The 25779-nt window shown below is 40.4% G+C and overlaps 1 protein-coding gene across 8 annotated transcripts in view; it reads right to left on the minus strand.

Moving 5' to 3' along the window:
• MCF2L2 (MCF.2 cell line derived transforming sequence-like 2) overlaps positions 1 to 25779 on the minus strand; it is a 222745-nt gene that overhangs the window by 51645 nt on the left and 145321 nt on the right. For all 8 annotated transcript variants that reach the window (XM_087965413.1, XM_087965407.1, XM_087965410.1 and 5 more), the window contains exons 16-19: positions 7258 to 7324; positions 5978 to 6093; positions 5052 to 5121; positions 2278 to 2370 (exon numbers count right to left, since the gene is read on the minus strand). In XM_087965413.1, the coding sequence (XP_087821539.1) occupies positions 2278 to 2370; positions 5052 to 5121; positions 5978 to 6093; positions 7258 to 7324 (346 nt within the window). The remainder of the gene's footprint in view (positions 1 to 2277; positions 2371 to 5051; positions 5122 to 5977; positions 6094 to 7257; positions 7325 to 25779) is intronic.

Here is a 25779-nt window from a genome sequence, read left to right on the forward strand (position 1 = left end):
ATATAAGTTAGGGAACCTTAAACATTATTTGACTCCTGGAAAAAAAAGATAATATTCAGAAGCAACTCAGTCAACTATCTAGAATAGGATAACAGAGTTGGAAGTGACCTTGGAGGTCTTCTAGTCCAACCCCCTGCCCAGGCAGGAAACCCTCTACTATTTCAGACAAATGGTTATCCAATCTCATTTTAAAAACCTCCAGTGATGGAGCACCCACAATTTCTGAAGGCAAGTTGTTCCCCTGGTTAATTGTTCTCACTGAAAGGAAATTTCTCCTTAGTTCTAGGTTGCTTCTCTCCTTGATTAGTTTCCATCCATTGCTTCTTGTGCAGCCTTCAGGTGCTTTGGAGAATAGCTTGACTCCCTCTTCTTTGTGGCAGTCCTGAGATACTGGAAGACTGCTATCAGGTCACCCCTAGTCCTTCTTTTCCTTAAACTAGACACACCCAATTCCAGCAACTGTTGCGTCTCCATAAATACAGTATATTCCCTCTACATTCCAGTAGAGAGGATGGTTTCCAACACGGGTTCGAAAGCTTGGAAGAATAAATCATGGATCTCCATGACAGACCAACATTGGATCTCGCAATTCATTCTCCATCCTTCTTGTTACAGGTGGTTATTAATGTAATAGAGCCTGGCATTAACAACAATGGAGCCTGCCACAAATTATAACAACCTTGTTTGAGCTTTATTATTTTCTTCCTCGAGAAACACATAAGTCAGTTCTTGCATGGCTGTTTGTTGAACCTTGAAGTGGAAACTTTAATAGAATGGACATTCCTAAATTATTTTAAACAGGCACACTAAATTTGAAATGGAAAGAAATGGAAAGATATGGAGACAACATATTCTGAAAGAATGGTGGTTGTTCAGAGGTGGTATTCAGCAGGTTCTGACCAGTTCTGGAGGACCAGTAGCAGAAATTTTGAGTAGTTCAGAATACCGCCTCTGACTGGTTCCGCCCCCATCTATTGTCCGCCTCCCAAGTCCCAGCTGATTGGCTGGGTCTTTTTTTGTTGCCCTACACAGGAGAACGGAGCTGGAAATCAGGTTAGTGGGGTAGGGAGGGAATGGGGATTTTTCAGTAACCTTTCCCTGGAGTGGGGTGGGAATGGAGATTTTACAGTATCCTTCCTCTGCCACGCACACCAAGCCACACCCACCAAGCCACACCACGCCCACCAAGCCACGCTCACAGAACTAGTAATAAAAAATTTAGAATCCCACCACTGTGGTGCTTGTGTGCTTTGGGCCATGCAGGTTACGAACATTTGTTTAGTGGCCATTCAAAGCTGCAACAGCACTGAAAAAAAATGACTTATGGTCACTGCAGCGTCAGATGCTTGGCAACTGACTCATATTTATGACGGTTGCAGTGTCTCCGAAGTCATGTGATCCCCTTTTGCGAACTTCTGACCAGCAATGTCAATGGGGGAGCCAGATTCACTTAACAACCTGTGTTACTAACAACGGCAGTGATTCACTTAACAACTGTGTCAAGGTCATAAAATGGGGCAAAATTCACTCAACAATCGTCTTGGTTAGCAACAGAAATTTCAGGATCTTTTATGGTCGTAAGTTGGGGACTATCTGTATAGTGGGGAAGTAAACAGAGAAGGTCAATGGCAGAAGTACTGATTTTTCTACTCCTGTCGTAGCCCACTAAACAATTCTTTCTCCTCCTCCTTCATCCACTGAGGCCCCAAGATGGCAGCCATAAAGGCTTGTAATATGGAGTGGTGGATAGGATGTTACATTAGCATCCAAGAAGCCCAGGTTCAACCATAGAGGATTGGGTAATTTTAGCGCAGCCTCATACATCAAAATCTATAAACAAATAAGCTTACTTGAGCTACTGGAAACAAGGTGGAAAATTAATAAATAAATCTAAGCAAAGCAGTAATTAAATACAGATTAAAAGACAGAGCCCTGCACTTGTGCGGACGTGCCCTCACTGAGAGGAAAATACTGATGCTTTCAATCAGTCCATATTATTTGGCAGCTAGGTGCTTTGGTGAGTTAGTAAGCATATTAATGCAACAGATCACATAGAACCACAACGTTGAAAAGGAGTTTAGAGATCACGTACGTCATTGTTTCCCAACCTTGGCTACTTTAAGATGCGTGGACTTTAACTCTCAGAATTCTGGGATTTGTAGTCCAAAGGCCTTAAAATGGCCACCAAGTTGAGAAACACTGATTTAGGCCAACCCATTGGATCTTCTAACCAAGGAGAACAACGGTGTTTCAGTTGGTTCGTTTTCTTGAGCCTACCTGAAAAAAAAGGCTGTCTCCACAATGCCTCCAAAGAGCCTCTGACTTTGGCTTGTTTTGGCAATATTTTTCATAGATCTGAAGATCTTCTTTCTGCAATACAAAGGACATCAGTGTTGAATCATGTCAATCAACCTATCCAAAGGAGAAGCTTTCACCCCAAATACATTTGCCAGAATGGGCAAACCTCTTCTTTTGTAACTTTGCATCATGTTTATTGCAGACTTCATATTTTTAAGACCAAACTTAGCTTTAGGCTTATGAATCATGCTAAAACCAGGACTTTTTAAAGCCATTGAGAAGCCAAAACCAAACAGAATATAATTTGAGGAATGTGCATTTCTTTCTACAACCTCTATGATATTTAGGTACCACATCTGGAGTTTCATTGAAACTCTCCCAGTCTCCAAAATAGCTAAGAGTTTATTCCTGGCTGCTCTAGTGATTTAACTGCATTTTCACCACATCCTCTAAAGCCCTTAGGCCTGACGCTTGGTTGACTCAACTCCCAAAAGCTCAACTTCAAAATCCACTTGACTGTCTTTGTCTATTCATGGTACTCTGCATAGGTTTGAATTGTCCCACGGGTCAATGAAAGTGAAACCAATGTCATGAAGATCACATGAAGCGTTAATATCACTTTATAATGCCCTGCTAAGACCACACTTGGAATACTGTATCCAGTTTTGTTACCAGAATATTAAAAAAGATGTTGAGACTAGAAAGAGTGCAGAGAAGAGCAACAAAGATGATTAGGGAACTGGATGATAAAACACATGAAGAAGGGTTTCAAGAATTGAGCATGCTTAGTTTGATGAAAAGAAGGACTAGGGATAACGTGATAGCAATCTTCCAATATCTATAGGGCTGCCACAAAAAAGAGGGGGTCAACCATTTTTTGAAACCTGCATCAAAAAGGGGAGCCTCAGGTCTCTGGGAGGGTGAAAACGTGCTCCCCCTGGCTCTGGAGGCCCTCCAGAAGCCAGAAACAGGCCCGTTTCTGGACTTCCGGAAGGCCAGTTTTTCCCCCTCCTAGATCCTCTGCACGCTTACCTGCATTGAAAATGGGCCATGTGGAGACTCCTGGGAGGGGCGGGGTGGGCCGGGGCCAGCCGGTCGGTTCAAATACTGGTTCAGCAAACCAGGTATAAATTTAACATCCGGTTCGCCCAAACCGGTCTGAACTGGTAGAATCCCACCCCTGACTTTAAACATTTGTGAAATATGCCATTATAGTTCAGGTGGTTATTCTTTGCCAGTATTTCTTTTAACTAGCTAAGACATTTGCTCAGTGGTGGGCTGCAACCGATTTAACAACCAGTTCTGTGAGAGCACACTTTGCTCTAGACTTCCACTAGACTAGCCGTGCCCAGTTCCTGCAACCGTTCTTCATATATTTTAGCCTCCAGTCCCCTAATCATCTTGGTTGCTCTTCTCTGCACTCCTTCTAGAGTCTCCAACATCTTTTTTATAGTGTGGTGACCAAAACTGGATGTAGTATTCTAGGTGTGCTCTTACTATTATCCAACTGTCACATTTGTCCTTACACATTTTTTTTTTAATTTCAAAATGCTTTCTCTTTTTCCTATTCTGGTACAGGTGGTCCTACACTTATGATCATAAATGGAGCCCTCAATTTCAGTTGTAAGTCATAACGGTTGTAAAGCGGATCGCCACAGGACCATGCCCAAGTTTACAATCTTTTTTTGTGGTGATTGTTAAGCAAATATGGTGGTCATAATGCAAATGCCTCCATTGTTAAGCAAAGCCATTATTCACTAGGGCAGACTTCCCCAATCTTTCTGGCTTTGTGGGCCATCAGGGGTGGAGGAGGGGATTGTTCTGTGTGAGGAGCACCATTTGTGCAAGCAAATTCAGCACACCATTTCTGTGGCCTGGTTGTAAACACCTCACGGCCTACTAGTATGCCGCAGCCCAGTGGTTGGGGACCCCTCCACTATGAGGTACTTTTTTTGGGTGGAAGCTGGAAGTAAATGTTAGCTTCTGGTCAAAATAACTTAAATCGAGTTGTTTCAATATGAGATGGGCGTTGAATAATTTAATAAAAATAATAATAAATAGCAATAGCACTTACGAGTTTTATACCACTTCACAGCTTTTCACATCCCTCTCTAAGCGGTTTACAGAGTCATCATATTTGCCCCCAGTCTGGCTCCTCAATTTTACCGACCTCGGAAGGATGGAAGGCTGAGTCAACCTTGAGCCTGGTGAGATTCGAACTGCCAAATTGCAGGCAGCCGGCAGAAGCAGACTCCACTACATTGCATTCTAACCACTGCACCACCAATTATGATTGAAAGATATTGCAAATGGCCGTAATGCAGACCAGATGTTAAGCACTCATGACTGTGGGGGTGGCCCAAACATTGAAAGTTTGAATCTGGGTTATAAGTCCCTTTTTTCTGGGTCCATCGTAAGTCACTAAGCAATCGGTCATAAATCAAGGATTACTTGTTTTTGTTTCTCAAGTTATGTTTCTCAAGTTGTGAGGGAGAGAATGAAAGATGGAAATGGAAAGATGTGGGACAAGGAAAAACTCTAGTATTGTCCTGCCAACTAACTGGAACAAAAAAGTGACCTTTTTTATGTCTTTGATTATTTGTTAACTGCCCAAGCACGTTTCTTAACCTCACATGACTTCTCATTTGGCTGCCCTCTGAAAGTCCAGCCTGAAAAGAATATCGAATGCAAAAGGAAGTCAGTCAGAACACCATTAAGAAACCAGATTAAAAGAAACACTGCGATTCACTTACTCTTTTTAAAAAGCACCGACCCAAAAGCTCAGGTTTTTCTATGCAGTTTTCCAGCTCTTTGAGGAAGATTCTGGAATGGACACAAAATGACAGCAAAAGTTTAAAAGTGGTCCTTCAGTGAGGACTTCCCCTGAATTTAAGCTACAAGGTCCCCTAGCAAGTAAGATTAACGGAGGTCTGCGGAGTATAATTTCAATTATTTTTGCACTGCTTTGGAAAATATAGGCAGTCTTTGTTTAGCAAACACAATTCCAGCAAAATGGATGCCAAGCAAAGTCACGTGACTGAGAAAAACAGAGTTTCTGTTTAAGATTGCTAGTTGCTGCTGTCTCATTTAGATAGTTCTATTGGGTCCTTGGTTGTTTTCGTACAGACATTTCATTAACAAACTAGGTAACATCATCAATGCACCTGAGCTACAAATATTCTTTTCAGCAGGTCAAGTTCTCAAGTGCAGCAATGCCAGCCTTATTCTCACTCCAGAGTACATTGTTGGCAGACCCAGAAAGTTAGTCATGCACACATTGGTTGTAAAATGACATATTATTTTATATTTGATTTAGTTGGAAATGAAAACACAGGTTGTCTGGACCTTTCACTAAATTATCTGGTAAAATTTGTTTCCATGCAAAAAGCTTTTTTGGATGACCCTCACGTCTATATGGTTGCAGAAGGAAAACTAAGAACTAAAGTTTGAAAGTCATAATGACCATATGTAGATGTTACATACAATCCATAGTGAGCTTTAAAATATTCAGATATATTATTTCCTTATTTTAAAAATATTGCATGAAGCCAGTTGTTGCAGTCCATAGATTGCAGTCAGTGTAGTTAAGTTTAGGATTAGGACTGATGTTCTAGGGCCTCTAAAAGACACGTCCTTCAAAGAAACACTTTATAGCTGCATTCGGAGTCCCACCACAAACCTGTTATGAAATTCATAGATTTCTGAGAGGTTTCCAAAAAGAACTTCTTTTTTGTTCACAACTACAGCTGGGATCAAGTGAATTAAAGCAGGGTTGTCCATTTCTGATGCATAGCCCTATTTAAGAGAAAAGAACAGTGAGAGGGGAACAAAACGATGAGCAATGAGTAAAATATCAGAAGCAGAGAAGTATCTTCTTCTTGCCCCTCCATCAGTTTTTCCATTCTAAGATTGCTTAAGAAATGTTAAATCTGGGCCTTCCCTTTGAACTCAAAGTTAGATATATTCTGCACCAAAGCAATCCAGATTTTGAAACTCAAAGTTATGAATTCTACCACCTGTAGTCATTTCATAATATAACCAAATTTGCCTGTTTTCTCATTTTTCATCATGTATTCCCTATCAACCTGCTGGCTTTGAATTCCAGACATTGCCTAGGACAGTGGTGGCTAACCTTTTTGGGCTCCTGTGCCAAAAATTGTGTGCATGCTTGCACACTCGCGCTCGCATGCCAGCACCCAGAAGGCAATGCATGCATCTCCACCCCCCCACCCCCCCCCCTTACCTACACTGTGCCTCACAGCTGATTTTTGGCCAGTTTGAGGCCTTTTTCGGCCTCCCAGAGGCTTGAGGAAGGCTTCTGCAGGCTTTGCAGGCCGAAAACTAGCCCCGTTTTGTCACTTCTGGTATTTTCAGAAAAACAAGAAGTGACGAAACGGGGCTAGTTTTTGGCCTGCAAAGCCTGCAGAAGCCTGTAGAAGCCTTCCTCAAGCCTTTGGGAGGCTGAAAAAGGCCTCAAATCGCCCAAAAAGTAGCTGTGAGGCACGCGCATGAGGTAAGTTTGCCTGCAGCTCGCATGCCATAGGTTTGCCATCACGGGCCTAGGATGAGTCTTTCTTAACATCAGCAATTTTCAGATGTGTGGACTTCAACTCCCAGAATTCAATCATTTTAACATGGGACACCAGAAGCATCGCTTCCATAAATAAATACATTTACTTATTAACACGTTTATTTTATGATTCTGAAGCAGAGGTTGTCCTAGCCATATTTGGGACTTGAACCTTTCCAAAAACAAAGAATCATGTGATAGATGAGAGGATAAATGCATGATAAATGCATGAAGGTTGAGGTGCCACTTTTAAAAAGCAAGAATGCAGGTCCACATTACTTTCACCAATAAAACCAGATAGTTTTACTGAAACTTCTGAGTAGAAGCAACCTCTGTGCTGCTTTTGACTTCAGTTTCAATGCTCACGTTTTGTAAGACACTCGACATACCTCAATTATGCTCTGAAGTTCTTCCACGTAAGCACGCTCAGTTTCTATCAGTTCATTTATTATATGGCTGTGGGAAAGAGAGAGAGAGAGAAAAAAAGAGGCAGAGAGGGCAGGAAGGGGAAGGAGAGAAAGAGGGAGAGAGGGGGAGGGAGAGAGAGAGGGGGGGGGAGAGAGAGAGAGAATATTGTCAACATTTGAAAAGGACCGTTGTAATGAGATAACAAAGCTATAAATGAGAGGATGTGCCTGAATATTCAGACTTATTATTTATTAAAAATATTTACAGGTAGTTCTCAACTTACAGCACTTCATTTAGTGACCATTCAAAGTTACGATGGTTCTGAAAAAATGGACTTATGATCATTTTTCACCCTTATGACTGTTCCTGCATCTGCATGTTTACATGAATTACATTTGGCTGCTTGACAGCTAACTCAAATTTATGACGGCCGCAGTGTCCCAGAGTCATGTTATCCCTTTTTGCGTCCATCTGACAAGCAAAGTCAACGGAGAAGCCAGATTTGTTTAACAACTGTGTTTCTCATTCAAGAAGTGATAACAGAAAACAGATAATCAGAGTTGGAAGGGACCTTGTAAGTCATCTAGTCCAACCCTGCCTACGCTATTTCTGACAGATGGCAGTCCAATCTCTTCTTGAAAGCTTCCAGAGTGAAGCTCCTGGAAGCTCCGAAGGCAACTTCTGTTCCATGGGTTGACTGCTCTCACTGCCAGAAAATTCCTCCTTATTTCCAGGTTGAATCTCTCCTTGTTCAGTTTCCATCCATTATTCCTTGTCTGGCCTTTGGATGCCTTGGAAAATAGCTTGACCCCTTCCTCCTCTCTGTGGCAGCCCCTCAAATATTGGAACACTGCTATCATGTCTCCACTAGTCCCTCTCTTCGCTAGACTAGCCAAGCCCAGTTCCTGTAACCGTTCCTCATATGTTTTAGCCTCCAGTCCCCTCATCATCCTGGTTGCTCTTCTCTGCACTTTTTCTAGAGACTCAACATTTTTGAGACTTGCAATGATTCCCTTCATGAAGGTGGCAAGGTAGAGTCGTAAAATTGGGACAAAACTACACTTAACAAGTTTCTCGCTTAGCAACATAGATGTTGGGCTCAGTTGCAGTTGTAAGTTGAGGACCACCTGTATATGGCCAATCAACTCACTCATGGTGATTCTCGAGGGCTTACAGAAACAAAACCCCAAATACAAAACCCAATTAAGTCTTCACCCCACTGATGACAGCAATCAAACCAACCATTTGATAGGCTCCATTATCACCCTGCTGGCAAGATCATGTCTTTGGAGTCTTTCCAGCGGTGGGATTCAACCCTGTAACAACCGGTGTGGTGAGTGTGCATTTTGTGCGGGCACACAGCGTTTCAAAACCACCCATTTTCAGCTCTAAAACTATTATTAAGTGTTGTACCTTATGATTCTTGACTCTTGACAAATGTATCTTTTCTTTTATGTATACTGAGAGCATTTGCACCAAGACAAATTCCTTGTGTGTTCAATCACACTTGGCCAATAAAGAATTCTGTTCTATTCTATCTTCTGCTGCAGCCCCAGTGAGAAAAACAGCTGAGGCGCGGCAATCTCCTTGTGCCGTGCAAATCAGCTAGGCTGCAAAAAGGACAGACTAGGGCAGGGGCAAGGGGGCAGGGCCAACTAATCGCCAGAACTACCGGTTTGCCTGAACCGGTCCAAACCAGCTGAATCCCACTCTTGAGTCTTTCCAAAGAGTGGGGACCAATTTTATTTCTGCAGGGATGATTATAGGGAGGGAGCCACCACTGAGACAGCCCTTCTTCATAGTCCCCACCAGATAGATCTCCTTAAAGAGAGTGGACTCATAACATTCCTCAGTGGTGCAGTGGTTAGCGTGCAGTACTGCAGGCTACTTCTGCTGACTGCCAGCTGCCTGCAACTTGGCACTTTGAATCTCACCAGGCTCAAGGTTGACTCAGTCTTCCATCCTTCTGAGGTGGGTAAAATGAGGACTCAATTTGTTGGGGGCAATATGCTGACTCTATTGAGAGGGCTGTAAAGCACTGTGAAACGGTATATAAGTCTCCGTGCTATTGCTATTCCCTGCTCTGGGAATTATTGCTATTAGGCTGGTCTGGTGGGACAGGTAGATGTAACTGGGAAAAGACAATCTTTCAAATAGGCCATGTAGGGATTTGAAGAGCACAACGTGCAATCCAGAAGTCATTGTTATGAATTAGTAGAACGTTGTAATATAAGCAAATGATAAAGCTCAGAGGCCACATATTCTAAATTTAAAAAGTGAGGTTTGTGCAGTAGAACAAGAGTAAGCTGAAAAAGTGTTATGATAAAAAATAAATAAAATGTAAAAATAATCATTAAATAAAATGAATAATTTTTTTTTTAAAAAAAAAACCAAATAAGCTCAAAGGGCAGACTCAATAATCTTTTTCTGTGGTCAGTTTTCTCTGATTCTATGTTTGTGAGGTGTGCAAATATTGTCATGTTTTTATAAGCTACTAGGCAATCTTGTGACCTCTTGGGTCATCCTTTAAGAGAAAGTAGGTGCAATCTGATGTGACCAAAAGGAATGTTAAATTTTACACCGACTTTATTTGTCACACCCAACGCTGACGGTCTGTGATCTAACAAGAGTATATCTTTCAATAATTAACTCAGTATTTACTTACTTAAACAGGTAATAGAATGACCACCAGTAGTCACTGGACTGTGAGGTGATCAAACCGGTCAGTCCTAGAGGAGATCAACCCTGACTGCTCTTTAGAAGGCCAGATCCTGAAGATGAAACTCAAATACTTTGGCCACCTAATGAGAAGGAAGGAAGGACTCACTGGAGAAGAGCCTAATGCTGGGAATGGTTGAGGGCAATAGAAGAAGGATATGACAGAGAATGAGGTGGCTGGATGGAGTCACTGAACCAACAGGCATGAGCTTAAATGTGACTAACAACAACAAACAACAACAACAACTAGTAGTCAAAAACAGTGGGAGAAGTGTGACCTCCAACTTCCTGTCAGCTTCTCCATTTTTTTCTTTTGGGAAGTCGTCACAAGTGTGCCAGAAATCACAAAACATGTGAGAAATATATAGATTTCAATTGGAGATTAGAACTGGGTTTACACACATCACATTAAACTCCTTATCCCATTATGATTTGGAAACAGGAAGATCTCAAAGGAAGCCACAGATTCATTTTTGGATGATTCCCTGTGCTTGGCTCTTAGACCCGGTTCATATATCACACTAAGCCATAATGAGGTTTGGTCAGTTGTAGCTTGGCAGAAACTAGTCACTGTGGTGTCGAAGCTACAGTTTATGCCTTAAATATGCATAAATCATGGTAAACAAAACCATGTAAGGATGGCTTGATTGCATCGTTTATAGTCTATCTAATGTTTCTTGGAAATCATTCTGGAATAAATTAAACCACAACATTTTCTGTATACAATAGTACAAGCGCATTCATGTTCTATTTTACAGATTACAGATTAACAGAGTTGGAAGGGATCTTGTAGGTCATCTAGTCCAACCCCCTGGCCAAGCAGGAGACCCTACACCATTTCTGACAAATGGCAGTCCAATCTCTTCTTGAAAGTCTCAAGTGATGAAGCTCCCACAATTTCTGAAGGCAAAAGCTGTTCCATGCAGAGGTGGTATTCAGCAGATTGTGACCAGTTCTGGGGAACCAGAAGCGGAAATTTTGAGTACTTCAGAGAACCGACAAATACCACCTCTGACTGGAGATTTTACAGTATCCTTCCCCTGCCACGCCCACAGAACCAGTTGTAAAAAAATTTCAATCCCAACACTGGTTCCATGGGTTGATTTCTCACCGTCAGAAAATTTCTCCTTCAATCCTTACTAAATATCAGGCACAAGTAAACAAGAGTTGGGTTCAAAGCACTAAAGGTTTATTAAACGCAATCTATAGACAAAAATCTGATCTACTAATGGTTAAGGCAAACTCACACTAGATAAGAGACAACAGAATTCATGGAGGTCTGGACTCAGATCAATGATGGGATTCAAAAAATTTTTACTACCAGTTTTGTGGGCGTGGCATGGTGGCTGTGTCTTGGTAGGCATGGCAGGGGAAGGATACTGTAAAATCTCCATTCCCTCCTCACTCCCAGGGGAAGATTACTGCAAAATCCCCATTCCCTCCCCACCCCACTAACCTGCTTTCCAGCTCCGTTCTCCTGTGCAGGGCAACAAAAGAAGACCCAGCCAATCAGCTGGGACTCGGGAGGCAGAGAATAGATGAGGCAGAGAATAGATGGAGCCAGTCAGAGGTGGTATTTGCCAGTTCTCCGAATTACTTAAAATTTCCGCTGTTGGTTCTCCAGAACTGGTCAGAACCTGCTGAATACCAGCTCTGACTCAGATCTTTTATGGCTGTGTAAGGATTCCAAACTGATGACTTATTTGATCCCGCCTTCGGGTTAGTCATCTCCTGTAATAAGTTTTAGATAAAAGGATAAGAACTTTTAAAAAGTCCTTTTGAGGGGAGGGAACAAACAGGACAAGGGTAATTAGAGTGTTAATTTTGAATAGTTGCACACAGACTAAGGATACTGATGAATTTCAAAATAGGTTTCATGCAATATAATGCTCCTTTCCCATGGGAAAATATTGTTGTTCTGAATTGTTAAAAAGAAAAACCGTTCATTTCTTTCCCACACAGAACTAATGCTCGGAGGGGAGAAGCACTGAGGTAACTAGGAAAATAACTATATGAAGCAGAAGTGGATAATTGAGTCTTGCTTTACCACAGATGCTTTTCTAATTTGCAAGGATTATATGTAGCTTGCATGCACCTCAGAGCCTCTTCTTCAATTGCCAATCTTTGAAATCTAAAATTAAATTCACAGGCATGATATTCCGCTCTAAAAAAAAATCGGGGCCGGTGAAAAGAGACCCCCCGCCGCACGCCCGGGGAGCGCCCGCTGCTTTCCCTCACCAGGGCCGGGCGGTGGCGTGTTGCACGGAGGCTGGTCTATGGCTGGCCCAGCTCCCTTTTCCTGCCGCTCAGCGGCCTCCGCTCGCACCGCCCAGGCTCCGCTCAGGTATCCGGCTGGGGCTGTCAGGAGTTGCTACTGCCGGCGCAGCTCCACGCGGCTCCAGTCCCGCGTTGCCTCGGGAAGGGAAAGGCAAAACCAGGAGACTTGAATTCCCAGAATTCTCCAAGCTTGCTCTTAAAGTTGGGAAAAACCTGGTCTAGATTTTGGTCATCTTATAAAAAATGCTTTCTCATCTAGTAGACTCCAAGCAACCATTGACATTGTTCTCCTAGGCCAGCCAGGATTTTTGCAACACAAATTATACAAATTTTCTACATAAACGGAGATTCCTGGCATAGGACTGACCTTTATGAGCCGCTTCTCCAAGTTACATCTCACAAATTAAGTCCCATAGCTTCCTCACTGCTAGGGAGAAATGGGGCCACTTACAATAAATTTTAGCCAGAACGATGCCCGATAATTCCCAAAGGTCTTGAAAACACCACTTCCTTTTTCTCAGTCTTCACTGTGTAGCCTGCTTATTACCAGAACCCGCTACAGTATATGTCACCTACCCAGGGCACTAACCTTGCTATCAATCTTTGATTTCTGCTTTCCCTTAGTTGTGGAAAGCATCAAATAACTGCAGCATTTCTTAAAGAGGTTGTGTCTATTTGGGCATGTTCTGCTTTGGTGAGCCAGGTGCACTGCAAATAACAATTTAAAAAAAAGAGTTTAACTTCAGAATTATTACACAAGCATCTAGTTAAGTCTTGCAATGGCTTCGGCAAGACAAGTGTTACTGTCTCTGTTTTGAAAGAGCACGATCCGCTAAATGCAGAGAAAAGAAAGCAGCTATGCTTGTTTTACGAACTTGAGGAAGGCTAAGTTCTCTTTTGCCTTAAAGAGTGTTGGAAGAAATATCCTTCTGGGTTCTGTTCCAAGTGGGGAAAAAGACACTGGAGGCTATTTGGAAAGATGGTTGTAATGGTGGACAGCAGGACCACATGGATTGAAGCTCCAAAGAAGGATGATCACATGCTCCAAGGTGAAGGAAAAGAGAAAGAAGGGCCGACCAACATGCCGAGAGACCCTTATATACCTTCTGTTGGGCCCCACCTTAGTGTTTCCTGTTCCTGTGCAAGAAATGTATCCCATTGGCTGTCAGACTCCCAGGGGCTAACTTTCTTAGCTAACTTTGTAGGCTTTCCTGAGTTCCAGGCTTGGTTGAGCCTTGCTGGATGATGATGCACTGAAAGGGCTCTTGGGTAATTACTATACCTTTACCTGGAGATCTTTGTTATGTAAAGTATTCTGGCCCAGGCCTTAATGGCCCACCCATTAACAAAGGTCGGGGGGGGGGCGAATTTCTGCCTCTCCGAGTTTCTACTTTACTCTTTTTAGGGGAAATATTCAGCCTTTTTAATATTTCCCAGGATATTTCAATTTTCTAGGAGAGGGGTGGGTGCTAACTTCCTACAGAGGAATGATGACCCCAATAATTGTTTTGGGTGGGGGGGGTGTTGCTTCTGGACATCCTTTTTATTACTCCTGCTCCCACCCAGGTCAAACATAACCCTGATGTGGCCTTCAATAATGTGGCCCTCAAAGCACCTGAAGGCCAGACAGGGAATAAAGGATGGAAACTGAACAAGGAGAGATTTAATCTGGAAATAAGGATAAACTTTCTGACAGTGAGAACAATCGACCCATGGAACAGAAGTTGTCTTTGGAAGTTGTGGGAGCTTCATCGCTTGAGACTTTCAAGAAGAGATTGCTGTTCCCTTCGGTTTCTGGCCTTCCATTTTACCCAGCATCAAGGTCTTCTTCAGTGAGTCCTCATGAGGTGGCCAAAGTATTTGAGTTTTAGTTTCAGCACCTGTCCTTCCAAAGGACAATCAGGATTGATTTCCTTCAGGATTGACTGATCTCCTTGTAGTCCAAAATCTTACCAGTGGTGGGATTCAAAAAATTATTTTTTTTAAAAAAAGAATTTTTTACTTTTTAGACAAACGTACACAAACAAAACATAAAAACATAAAGCCATCTTCCAATTACATACATATAGTGTGTCGGTTGGTTACAATTTTTTTGTGCATCTTCTCCATAGTCCTCACTTACAATTGTTTGTATATATTCTCATATTATCAAACAGATATTTCTAAATATATTTATTATCATTGTTAATCAATCCTTTGACTATACTATTATTCATTCAAGATATTCCATATTTTTAAATTGATTTATCTTATAACAATTCATATTATCATCCTAAATCCATCCCATAATTATAATATAATAATACATCTTTATATATTCTATATACAGTAGTTCTATTCTCCTTATACTGTAAAATTCTACATATTTTGCTATCATATTTTATTTTCTAACTATTGATAAAATAAATCCCAAATCTTATAGAATTGTTTGTCTTCTTGTTCTCTAATTTCAAATGTCAATTTACTCATTTCAGCACATTCCATTATTTTCTTAATAACTTCCTCCTGCGTTGGTATTTTCTCCTTTTTCCAATTTTTAGCAAATACAATCCTAGCTGCTGTTAATACATTTACAATCAAATATTTCAATTCCTTACTATATATTTCAGGTAAAATTCCCAATAAGAATATCTCTGGTTTAGGGATTCAAATTTTTTTATTACTGGTTCTGTGGGCATGGCTTGGTGGATGTGGCTTAGTGGGCATGGCAGGGGACGGATACCGTAAAATCTCAATTTCCACCCCACTCCAGGAGAAGGATACTGTAAAATCTCCATTCCCTCCCCACCCCACTAACCTGCTTTCCAGCTCCGTTCTCCTGTGCAGGGCAACAAAAGAAGACCCAGTTGATCAGCTGGGACTTGGGAGGCAGAGAATAGATGGGGGCAGGGCCAGTCAGAGGTAGTATTCCAAACTACTCAAAATTTCTGCTGCTGGTTCTTCAAACTACTCAAAATTTCCGCTACTGGTTCTCCAGAACTGGTCAGAACCTGCTGAATACCACCTCTGCTCCAACACCACAATTCAAAAACTCAGTGCTCAGCTAATGCACACAGCCATACATTACTAATTACCTTAATTACACTAGGTACAACTTGTCTGGGAGAACTGCCTTTGGTAGCCTTTCATGATTCTGTTGCTTTACCCTACTAGGGATAAAAGGTCATTCTAGAAATCCAGGTGATCCTTGTTTCTTGACCTTGCCAGACTCACTGGGATTGGCACATGCACAGAGGGTGTTGCAAGACTCCACAGAGGTTGGGATGTACTGAGAAGCTACAGAAGGCTTTTTGTAAGGACGTTGGAGATGGAAAACAAAGAAGGAAGATGACTAATTATGATGGAATTAGGCAGCTGTTAGCTGAATTCTGCTTGTTTAGTTATCAAATCGGAATAGTTAACCTTTCAAAGAAGGAGATATCTTTCCACGCTTGTTAGGATAAGAAGAAGGAAAGAAGTTGATATGCTTCACAAGCTTTTTGTGTGCTGTATCTTGTCTGATCAAACCAGACAACTCACAACTTGTACCTACCAAAGGCAAGAAGCTGGGGGCCGACTAATTCTAATTCAGCCTTTGCAAAATATACAAGGCCCAGTTCCCAAAATCATATATCCCAGTTCTAGTAAATATTATTCCATTTCAGGGGCATCCATTGGGCAGGGGGGAGGGGTAATTGAAAAAGTCAAGACGATGGCCGTGATCATAGGATTGAAATCCCAACCTGTATGAAAGAATCCGTGCATTTTTTTTTGGGGGGGGGGCAACATTTTGGGAAGAGGTTTGCCATTGTCTGTTCTACAGACTTTTAGCAACAAATTTTGGGATGAACACCCTCGGAATGGTGTGGGAGTCTTAAAGTTGCCAAGTTTGGAGGCCTCTGATTTAGAATGAAATACTTGAGGCAGTGATGTTGTCTTGCAAGTGATGAAGGTAACATGATAAGCAGAGGGTCAAGAAAGGAAAACGTGATTGCTGCATCTTCCATGAACTCTCTTTCTATTTTTATCATGCTTTTAACAGAAAGTGCAAAAAAAAAAAATAGTGTTTGTTTCTCAAATGAACAATGAAGAGCAGATTGACAGAACAGCTGGTATCCTGCAATGATTAAGCAACCAGGTGTTATTTCTGAAAGAAATAGTCTTTCCTCAGAAAAGTACATAGTGGCGTGAATACTCATTGTATCTTTTACTTTCTTATCTACAATTTGGGAACACAATAGCCTATTTTATGGCATTCTTAGGAGAATAGACTTGAAGGTCCCTTGGACTGCAAGGAAATCCAATCAGTCAATCCTGAAGAAAATCAACCCTGGCTATTCTTCGGAAGGACAAATACTGAAGCCGAAGCTTGGCCACTGAATGAAAAGAGAGAACTTCTTGGAAAAGACCCTAATGGTGGGAAAGATGGAAGGCAAAAGGAGAAGGGGATGACAGAGGATGAGATGGTTAGAACTCTGGTGGCGCAGTGGTTAGAATGCAGTATTGCAGGCTAAGTCTGCCGACTGCCAGCAGTTTGATCCTGACCGGCTCAAAGTTGACTCAGCCTTCCATCCTTCCGAAGTGGGTAAAATGAGGAACCAGATTGTTAGGGACAATATGCTGACTCTGTAAACCGCTTAGAGAGGGCTGTAAAGCACTGTGAAGTGCTATATAAGTCTAAGTGCTATTGCCATTGATAAGTGCTAGATGGTGTCATCATCAATGCAGTGAATACAACTTGGGAAAACTCCAGAAGACAAGGCAGGATAGGGGAGCAAGACATAGAATATATATAGAATTCTTTATTGGCCAAGTGTGATTAGACACACAAGGAATTTGTCTTGGTGCAAATGCTCTCAGTATACATAAAAGAAAAGATGCATTTGTCAAGAGTTAAGAATCATCAGGTACAACACTTAATAATAGTCATAGGATACAATAAGCAATCAAATCATACTAGGAAAGAGTCCATATAAATCGTAAGGATACAAGCGACAAAGTTACAGTCATACAGTCACAAGTGGGAGGGGATGGGTGATAAGGAGCGATGAGAAGATTAACAGTAATAGTAGTGCAGACTTTGTAAATAGTTGAACAGTGTTGAGGGAATTATTTGTTTAGCAGAGTGATGGCTTTCAGGGAAAACTGTTCTTGTGATATGCTATGGTCAATGGGGTAACAAAGAGTTGGACACAACGTAGGAACTAAACAAAACAAATATCAGAATAGAGCATTCAAAAACACTGAACAAAGGCTTCCCGTTTTGGTTTCTTCAGCGACAGACTGAAATCTGCGATCGTGCGCAGTTTCGATCTGTGCTCGCCGCTGGAGCGCCCCAATCCTTTGGATCCGGTGGTGAAGAGGGGGGAGATTGCTAGCCGAGTGGAGGGGAGCTGCATCTCTCATCCTTGGCTGGTCTAAACTCCCTTTCCCAAAGGCGGTTGCAGCAGTGGTCAGAAATGGCCACCTCAAAGAAGAATCCGACTGGATAAGATTGTGCAGGAGTACAGTAACCCACAGAAAGGAATACAGTAACCCACAGAAAGGAAAAGTAAAGGAAAGAAACAAGAAGGAACAGTCTGGGATCATTTGGTGATTAAAAAAAAAGTTTTTGGCATTGTTTTTTTTCCTGTTTTTACTTAGTGGTGGTTGTTCAAAAGTGTTTAAAATGGCATCACTCCTGGAGGAATTGAAGATGAGTCTTAAGAAACAGAAAGAAGATGCAGAAAGGGCAGGAAGATCCTTTAGCTTCGTATTTGAATTTTTTGAAATGGAGGTCCTGAACTATGAAAAGCAAAAGGAAAAGCTCCAAGAGCAAGAAGAAGGGCGGGACAAAGAAGAAGCCATTTTCAATGATCAAATAATGCAAAGTGTGGTAAAAAGGGGGGAAACGGGGAAAGGAGTTAAAAGTTTGAGATCAAAGGGAACAGCCAAAAAGAAAAATAGTCTGAAAAAGAAGTATAACAGCAAGGAGAAGCAGAAAAGAAAACTACAGAAGGGAAAATTAGAGAGAGAAGGGTATAAAAAAAGGGATGAGAAAAAGGGGGGGAAGATAGAAAGGGAAAGAACTTATGAGGGACAAAAGCAGGAAATAAAGAAAAGGGGGAAACGTACTAGGATTAAAGGTATTTGCTCAGCTAGAAAACATAGAGACAATGGCTAAATTAAGTTAAAAGTGAGGATTCTGCAAAGGTACAAAAGATAGTGTTGTGACAGTAGAATACTGTAATGAGTTAGAAATGAATAAGTAAATAATCTATGAGATAAAATTGTATTGTTAGGTAATGGTTTGTTTATTTATAATTAATGCAATAATAAAGAAGGGAGGGAAACATTGTAATTGTTTCTAAAGATTGATAAAATATTGAAAAGAAATGTGAAAGATATATAAGGAAATTTATACCAATTACTAGAATGATTTTGAATAATTATTTTGCTTATTAATAGTAAATAATTTATAAGATAAAACTGTATGACTATTCAATGGTATGCTTATTAATAATTAACGTAATAATGAAGAAGGGAGGGAAATATTTCAATTGTTCTCAAAGATTGATAAATATTGAAAAGAAACGTGAAAGATTTACAAGGCTCGTACCATTACTAGAATGAATTTGAATAATTATTTTGTTTACTCATATTTATATATATATATATATATATATATATATATATATATATATATATATATATATATATATATATGGTGTTCGGCTTGTTCGGTATTTTCCCACGTCATTGTAGTTCTTTTAAAGTTGTAGCAGCGTTTCAGCAGAATCTCATCTGCCATCATCAGGCTTCTGTATTGTGTCCGTCATACAGAAGCCTGATGATGGCAGATGAGATTCTGCTGAAACGTGCTACAACTTTAAAAGAACTACAATGACGTGGGAAAATACCGAACCAAGCAACACCATACATGTAAGTACCATGAAAACTTAAGAAAACATATATATATATATATATATATATATATATATATATATATATATATATATATATATATATATATATATATATATATATATATATATATTGCTTTTGCTATGTTTTTAGAATTTTTCTTTTTACATTTTCAAGAGGAAGTACCAAGCAGAGTCTGAATGATGAGATTTACATGATATAAAATAGATATTAGAAATTTGAATGTTATAACTTTTGAATGCATAAATTTAATGTTTAATGAGATCTCATATGATAATAACAATAAGACTTAAAGGTGTTGCACTCCGATTGGCAATCATAGAGGGAATTTTGCTTTTTAAGAATGTTGGAAGAGAACATATGAAATTGTAAACAAGACAGACGAAAGTATAAGTACAATGAATAAAAAGATATAGAAATTTAGGTAAAAGAAATACAATTAAATAATAAGAAGAAAATGAGATAACCATAAAAGAAAATTAAGGTAAGTAAAGGGAGAAATAGTGAGAAGTTGGAAAAAGAGTAATAAGATATGAAGTTGAATACATAAGATGAATATGCATATAAAATTGTGTCTGTATGGAAATGTGATAACCTGGAACCATGCTGTACTCAAATAAAAATTTTTATTTGCTTTGTTAAAACTTTATTTTAAAAAAAACACTGAACAAAAAAGTAAGAGTTGTATCAAAGATGCAGCTATGGAGACGGACATGTTCATAGCAAGACACAAAGCCAAATTCCACGTTATGGATTCCATCATTGGCTTTCATAATGTTTCGGTTCTGTATTTTAAACCTTGTCCCATTATGAACAGCTGGGTGGACACTGACATTTGAACTGCTGTAAGTCCATGTATTTGCCATATGCTAAATAAATAAAATAAATATTCCATTTAACTGAGCCCACTTCGTTATTTGAGCCAAAACTTTTAAAACTAAGCTAACCATTAACTTGACTTAGCCTGACTTGGCTCAAAAATAACCCAATGTAAGAATTGGAATTTGATTTAAAACAATCATATAATTAAAGGAAGGAACTTGAATTCTAAACCGGTTTAGCGACCAAGAATTTTCAACTTTAAATACTGTATTTATTTGGGATAAGCTGTGGCCCTCCCATGGAGCCATGATATTATCACATACATCACTTGCATTAACATCATGATGTACAAAATATCCTTGCTACTCCCACCACAGATGCCTATGAAATTCTCTATACAGGTAGTCCTCGACTTACAACAATTCCTTTAGTGACCATCACAATGGACCGGCAAAAGTGACTTACGACCAATCTTCACACTTATGACCATTTCAGCATCCCTATGGTCATGTGATCAAAACTCAAACGTTTGGCAGCTGGCTCACATTTATGACAGTCGCAGTGCCCCAGTGTCATGTAATCCCTTTTTGCGACCTTCTGATTGTTCTGACCAAGTCTTCCTGAGACAGTAACGATGACACGCTGTCTCCAAAAACCTTTGTTTTTTAATTATTTCAATGGCTGTGAATTATATGCATTCACAGTCCATAATGAGTCACAAAGAGTTTGTGAATAGTCCAACAGAAGTCTGCCACAATCTTTCAGGATAAGGCTGATAAGCATCCACCTTTATCTCCCTTGAAATGCTGCCAACGACTAAAGTGCCAATTAGCTGTACAAGGAGCACAAAGTCAACACAGAGCTTCAGAGTTTAAACTGACCAAAACAAACAAAGTTGCTTCCTGCAAAGGCTCATGTCCCTTTGCTCCTCCTTTATGTCTTATGGGAGGGGCCAATCACCTCCAGGCCTTACTCCCGAGTCTCCCCTTTTGTCTTAACTGTTCTTGCCTTCTGGCAGCTCTGTGCATGTGCACACTAGGAACAGGCTCTCCCTGTTCCTCTGCATCGCTGATGTCAGGTTCTGGAGGTTCTGGAGTCAGCACATAACTCTCAGATGGCCCTGGCCCCATCTCTGTGTCAGACGCAGATCCCTTGTCCGAGCCCTCCCCAGACTCCAGGACTGGCCCATGTTCCTCTCCACTGTCTGACCGGCGGACCACAACACTGACAAGCAAAGTCAATGGGGAAACCAGGTTCACTTAACAACCGGGTTACTAATTCAACACCTGCCTTAATAACTCTGGCAAGAAAGATGGTAAAATGGGGGCAAAACTCATTTAATAAATATCTCACTTAACAACAGAAATTTTGGGCTTAATTGTTGTCATAGGTTGAGGACTACCTTGCAACAATTCATTTAGTGACTATTACAATGGAACTGAAAAAGTGACTTATGATCATTTCCCCCACTTATGGACCGTTGCAGAATCCCCATGGTCACACAATCAAAATTCAGGCACTTGGTAACCGCCTCATATTTATGACGGTTGCATTGTCTCGGAGTCAGTTTTGTGACTTCCTGACGAGTGAAATCAATGGCGAATCCAGATTCATTTAATAACCGTGTTACTAATTTAACAAGGGCAGTGATTCACTTAACAACTGTGACAAGAAAAGTCATAAAATGGGATGAAAAACCTCACAACTTTCTCACTTAGCAACAAAAATGTTGGGCTCAATTGTGGTCATAAGTTGAGAACTATCTGCGCATATGGAGAGAAACCCTATAGCTCCACCTATGATACAGTTAAATATTTTAAATGACCAGGCAGATTTGTATTGCTCCCTTGAGGCAGCAAAGCTAATCTGTTAAAATATTATGCCAAGAGTTATTCCAGTGTTTCAGGTTTTCCCTCAAAATTCTTGATTACTGGGCCATTGACTTCAGTGGAAGGAACACAGGAGGATTCAAGAAGAAAATTAGAGAAAAAATGAACATTATATTCCCACTAGGGATGCTGAACTTGTCGACAGGCGGTTCAGAAAGGTCGGCGGTTCAGCGGTTCGAATCCCTAGCACCGTGTAACGGAATGAGCTCCCATTACTTGTCCCAGCTTCTGCCAACCTAGCAGTTCAAAAGCATGCAAAAATGCAAGTAGAAAAATAGGGACCAGTTTGGTGGGAAGGTAACCGCATTCCGTGTGCCTTCAACGTTTAATCATGCCAGCTTCATGATCATGGAGACGTCTTCGGACAGCGCTGGCTCTTTGGCTTTGAAACGGAGATGAGCACCACCCCCTAGAGCCAGAAACAACTAACATATGTACGAGGGGAACCTTTACCTTTACTTTTACCTAAAGTAAAAAAACACAGCATTATTCTTTTTTCTACTTTCTCATTAATATTTTAAAATACGAGAACAGACTGGGGAAAGAAAGAAAAGAAAAGAAAAGAAAAGAAAAGAAAAGAAAAGAAAAGAAAGAAAAGAAGAAAAGAAGAAAAAAAGAAAGAAAGAAAGAAAGAAAGAAAGAAAGAAAGAAAGAAAGAAAGAAAGAAAGAAAGAAAGAAAGAAAGAAAGAAAGAAAGAAAGAAAGAAAGAAAGAAAGAAAGAAAGAAAGAAAGAAAGAAAGAAAGAAAGAAAGAAAGAAAGAAAGAGAGCCAACACGGAGAAGGCCCTTCTTCCGGGTCCCACCAGGTGTATCTCCCTCAGGGATGGGACCTGCAACATTCCCTGTCTCCCCGCTCTGATGGGTCTGGTAGATGTGATTGACAAGATACGTTCCCTCAGATAAGCTGGTCCCAAGCCATGAAGGGCTTTAAAGGTGACAACCAGCACCTTGAATTGCACCCGAAGCAAATAGGCAACCAATGCAGCTCCTGCAGGAAAGATGATACATGTGCACACCGGGGTCGGCACAAAACCATGTGGGCCGCTGCATTTTGCACCAACTGGAGCTTCCGGATGCTCTTCAAGGGATCATCCTTCATCCTTCAGTGGATAGGCAATGGCTAAAATGATGATGATGATGACAACAATGATACATTAACTATATTATATATTTTATATGCAGCCCAAGACAAATCCTCTTTGCTCCAAGTGGCCCAGACAAGCCAAAAAGTTGGACACGCATGTTTTAGAGGTTATCCTTTCTAAGCTGTTTTAATGTTGTTGTTTTTTAAAAAGGCATTTTGCTTCAGTAAAAGCAAAAGCAATAATTCTGTTTCTAACAACTTACTATTAGGGTTTTGTTTTCAATAGGATTAATTGCCATGATACTGCCAAGAGTCAAAAAAACAATCAAAATATATCCCACCCTGCAAATGTTTGCTTGCTATTATTTAGACTGCCAAAAAAATATTTTTTTTCCCTTCCTACTTCCTGCCAGGAATGCAGACATCTCATGCATAGTTATAGAATACCTGAGTAACAAAGACGCTGAGAGATAATAAACATGACCTCTCTTGGAACATTCATACAAGTAGTGGCCCTATGAATCAGAGTGTGAAGCCATGACTTTTCACAGTGGCTTATCAAATAAACTAGAACAACCTGCTTCACATAACATCATAAATCCAAACAAACTACAACAGGCCTAAAAGGAGTACTTACCTAGCAGCAAGGTATCTTTACTCTGAGGAGACTTTTTTCACACTAGGAAAGTTTCTTACTCTTAAATCTATTACCATCGCTACTCAAGTGAACATAAGGACGACATTCATGTGTTATGGCACCATTAACTGGGTTGCCGTACACTGTGTAGGTTGAGTTCAGTGGTGGGATTCAATTTTTTTTACTACCAGTTCTGTGCGCGAGGCTTGGTGGGCATGGCAGGGGAAGGATACTGCAAAATCCCCATTCCCTGAGGTTCCGGTTTGCAGGGCTTCGGCGGCAGGCAGGAATCTGTGATCGTGCACAGTTTCTGCCTGGGCTCGCTGCTGGAGCGTCCCGAGCCAGCTGGCTTTGGGGCTAAGCCACCTCGTAGAGGTGGTGAAGACGGGGGAGACCCAGCAGGGTTTGAGGGGAGCCGCACCTCTCCTCCTCAGCTGGCTAAACTCCCTTTCCCGAAGGCGGTCAGAGCGGCGGTCAGAAATGGCCGCCTCAAAGAAGCACTCAGCCAGAAAAGAAAGTGCAGGAGGAAGTTAAGAAGTGAAAGTTTTTGGCTGACCGGGACAAAAAGTAACAACCAAGGTACCCTGGAATTTAAATTTTGCAAAAGATACATCGCTCCCAAAGAAGAGTCGGAAGCAGCGAACGAAAGTGAAAAGGGAAAGTTTTTTTTTTTCTTCACTCTCCTTCCTCACGCTGATAACGAGAAGATCTGAATAAAGAAATCGGAAAAATCCACTTTGGCACCAACAGGTAATTAAGCTGGAAATATAATTAAATGCCAAAGAGACAATAAAGATTTCTGAACACTAAAAAATCCTTTTTTTGCTATAAGTGGGAAGGGAAAGGAAAAGAATAAGGGCAGGACTTGGAAGGAGGAGACTGCTTGGAATTTAAAAGAATTTAAAGTTAAATCTTAACAAGACTTCTAAAGGATACATTTTAACTGGAACTTGCAACTAAATAGTAACCCCAATAAGAGAAAGTGAAAAAAGAAGAAAGTGTTAAAAGAAATAGCTTGTGTGTATTTGGATTGCTTGGTGATTTTGGGACTTTTGGAAATCATATTTGAATGACTAAAAATAATTGGGTAGTTGTTTTTAAAAAAACAAAAACAAAAACTCTACAATGGCATCACCTCTGGATGAACTGAATGAACTGGATGAATTGAAAATCGAATTTAAAAAATATAAAGAAGAGGAACAAGAAGGGAAGGGCTCCTTTGGCTCCATCTTTCAATTCTTAGAAATGGCGATTGGTGTCTAAAAGAAACAACAAGAACAGACTGCGCAACAAGAAGATTGGGATAAAGAAGAAGCCATTTTTAATGAACAAGTAATTCTATCTGGGGAAGAAAAGGGAAAGGGGGGGAAAGAGAATGGAGAATTTAAGACCTAAAAAAACAGCCAAAAAAGGGAAAAATAATGTGAAAAGGGGATATAATGTTGGAAAGCAACAGAAAAGGGGAATACAGAAGAGGGAAATGGAGGTGGAGAGACAGAGGGGTAAAAAGGGGAGAGAGAAGAAAGGGAAAAAGGAAGGGAAGAGAAGTTACAAAGGTTTGGAGCAAGATGTAAAGAAACAGGATTTATTCAGAGATAATGGATGAAAATTTAACTGAAAAAGGGATTCTGTAAAGGTACATAAGATTGTATTGTTATATTTGTAATAGAAATAATGTTAGAAAATTGGAAACAACATATGATTAAAAAGTGGAATAAAATAGTTAGTGTAATTTAGTGAAACTTTTGTGAACAAAATAAACGAAATGAAATAAATGAGAGATTTGAACTAGGAAGGAAAGGGAACATATCACACTACTAACCAGAGCATACAAAACATTTGCTAGACCAATACTCGAATACAGTTCATCAGTCTGGAACCCACATTACGTATCTGATATTAGCACAATTGAGAAAGTCCAGAAATATTTCACAAGAAGAGTTCTCCACTCCTCTACTCGTTGTAGAATACCTTATGCCACCAGACTTGAAATTCTAGAACTAGAAAACCTTGAATTACGCCGTCTTCGGTCTGACTTAAGCATGGTATATAAAATCATACATTGCAATGTCCTACTTCAGCTTCAACCATAACAACACAAGAGCAAACAATAGATACAAACTCAAAGTAAACCGCACCAAACTTGATTGCAGGAAATACGACTTCAGCAATA

The sequence above is a fragment of the Notechis scutatus genome, chromosome 4 (genome assembly GCF_049901735.1).
Source record: "Notechis scutatus isolate UNSWTSFEM ecotype Mainland chromosome 4, rNotScu1.2, whole genome shotgun sequence".
Taxonomy (NCBI): domain Eukaryota; kingdom Metazoa; phylum Chordata; class Lepidosauria; order Squamata; family Elapidae; genus Notechis; species Notechis scutatus.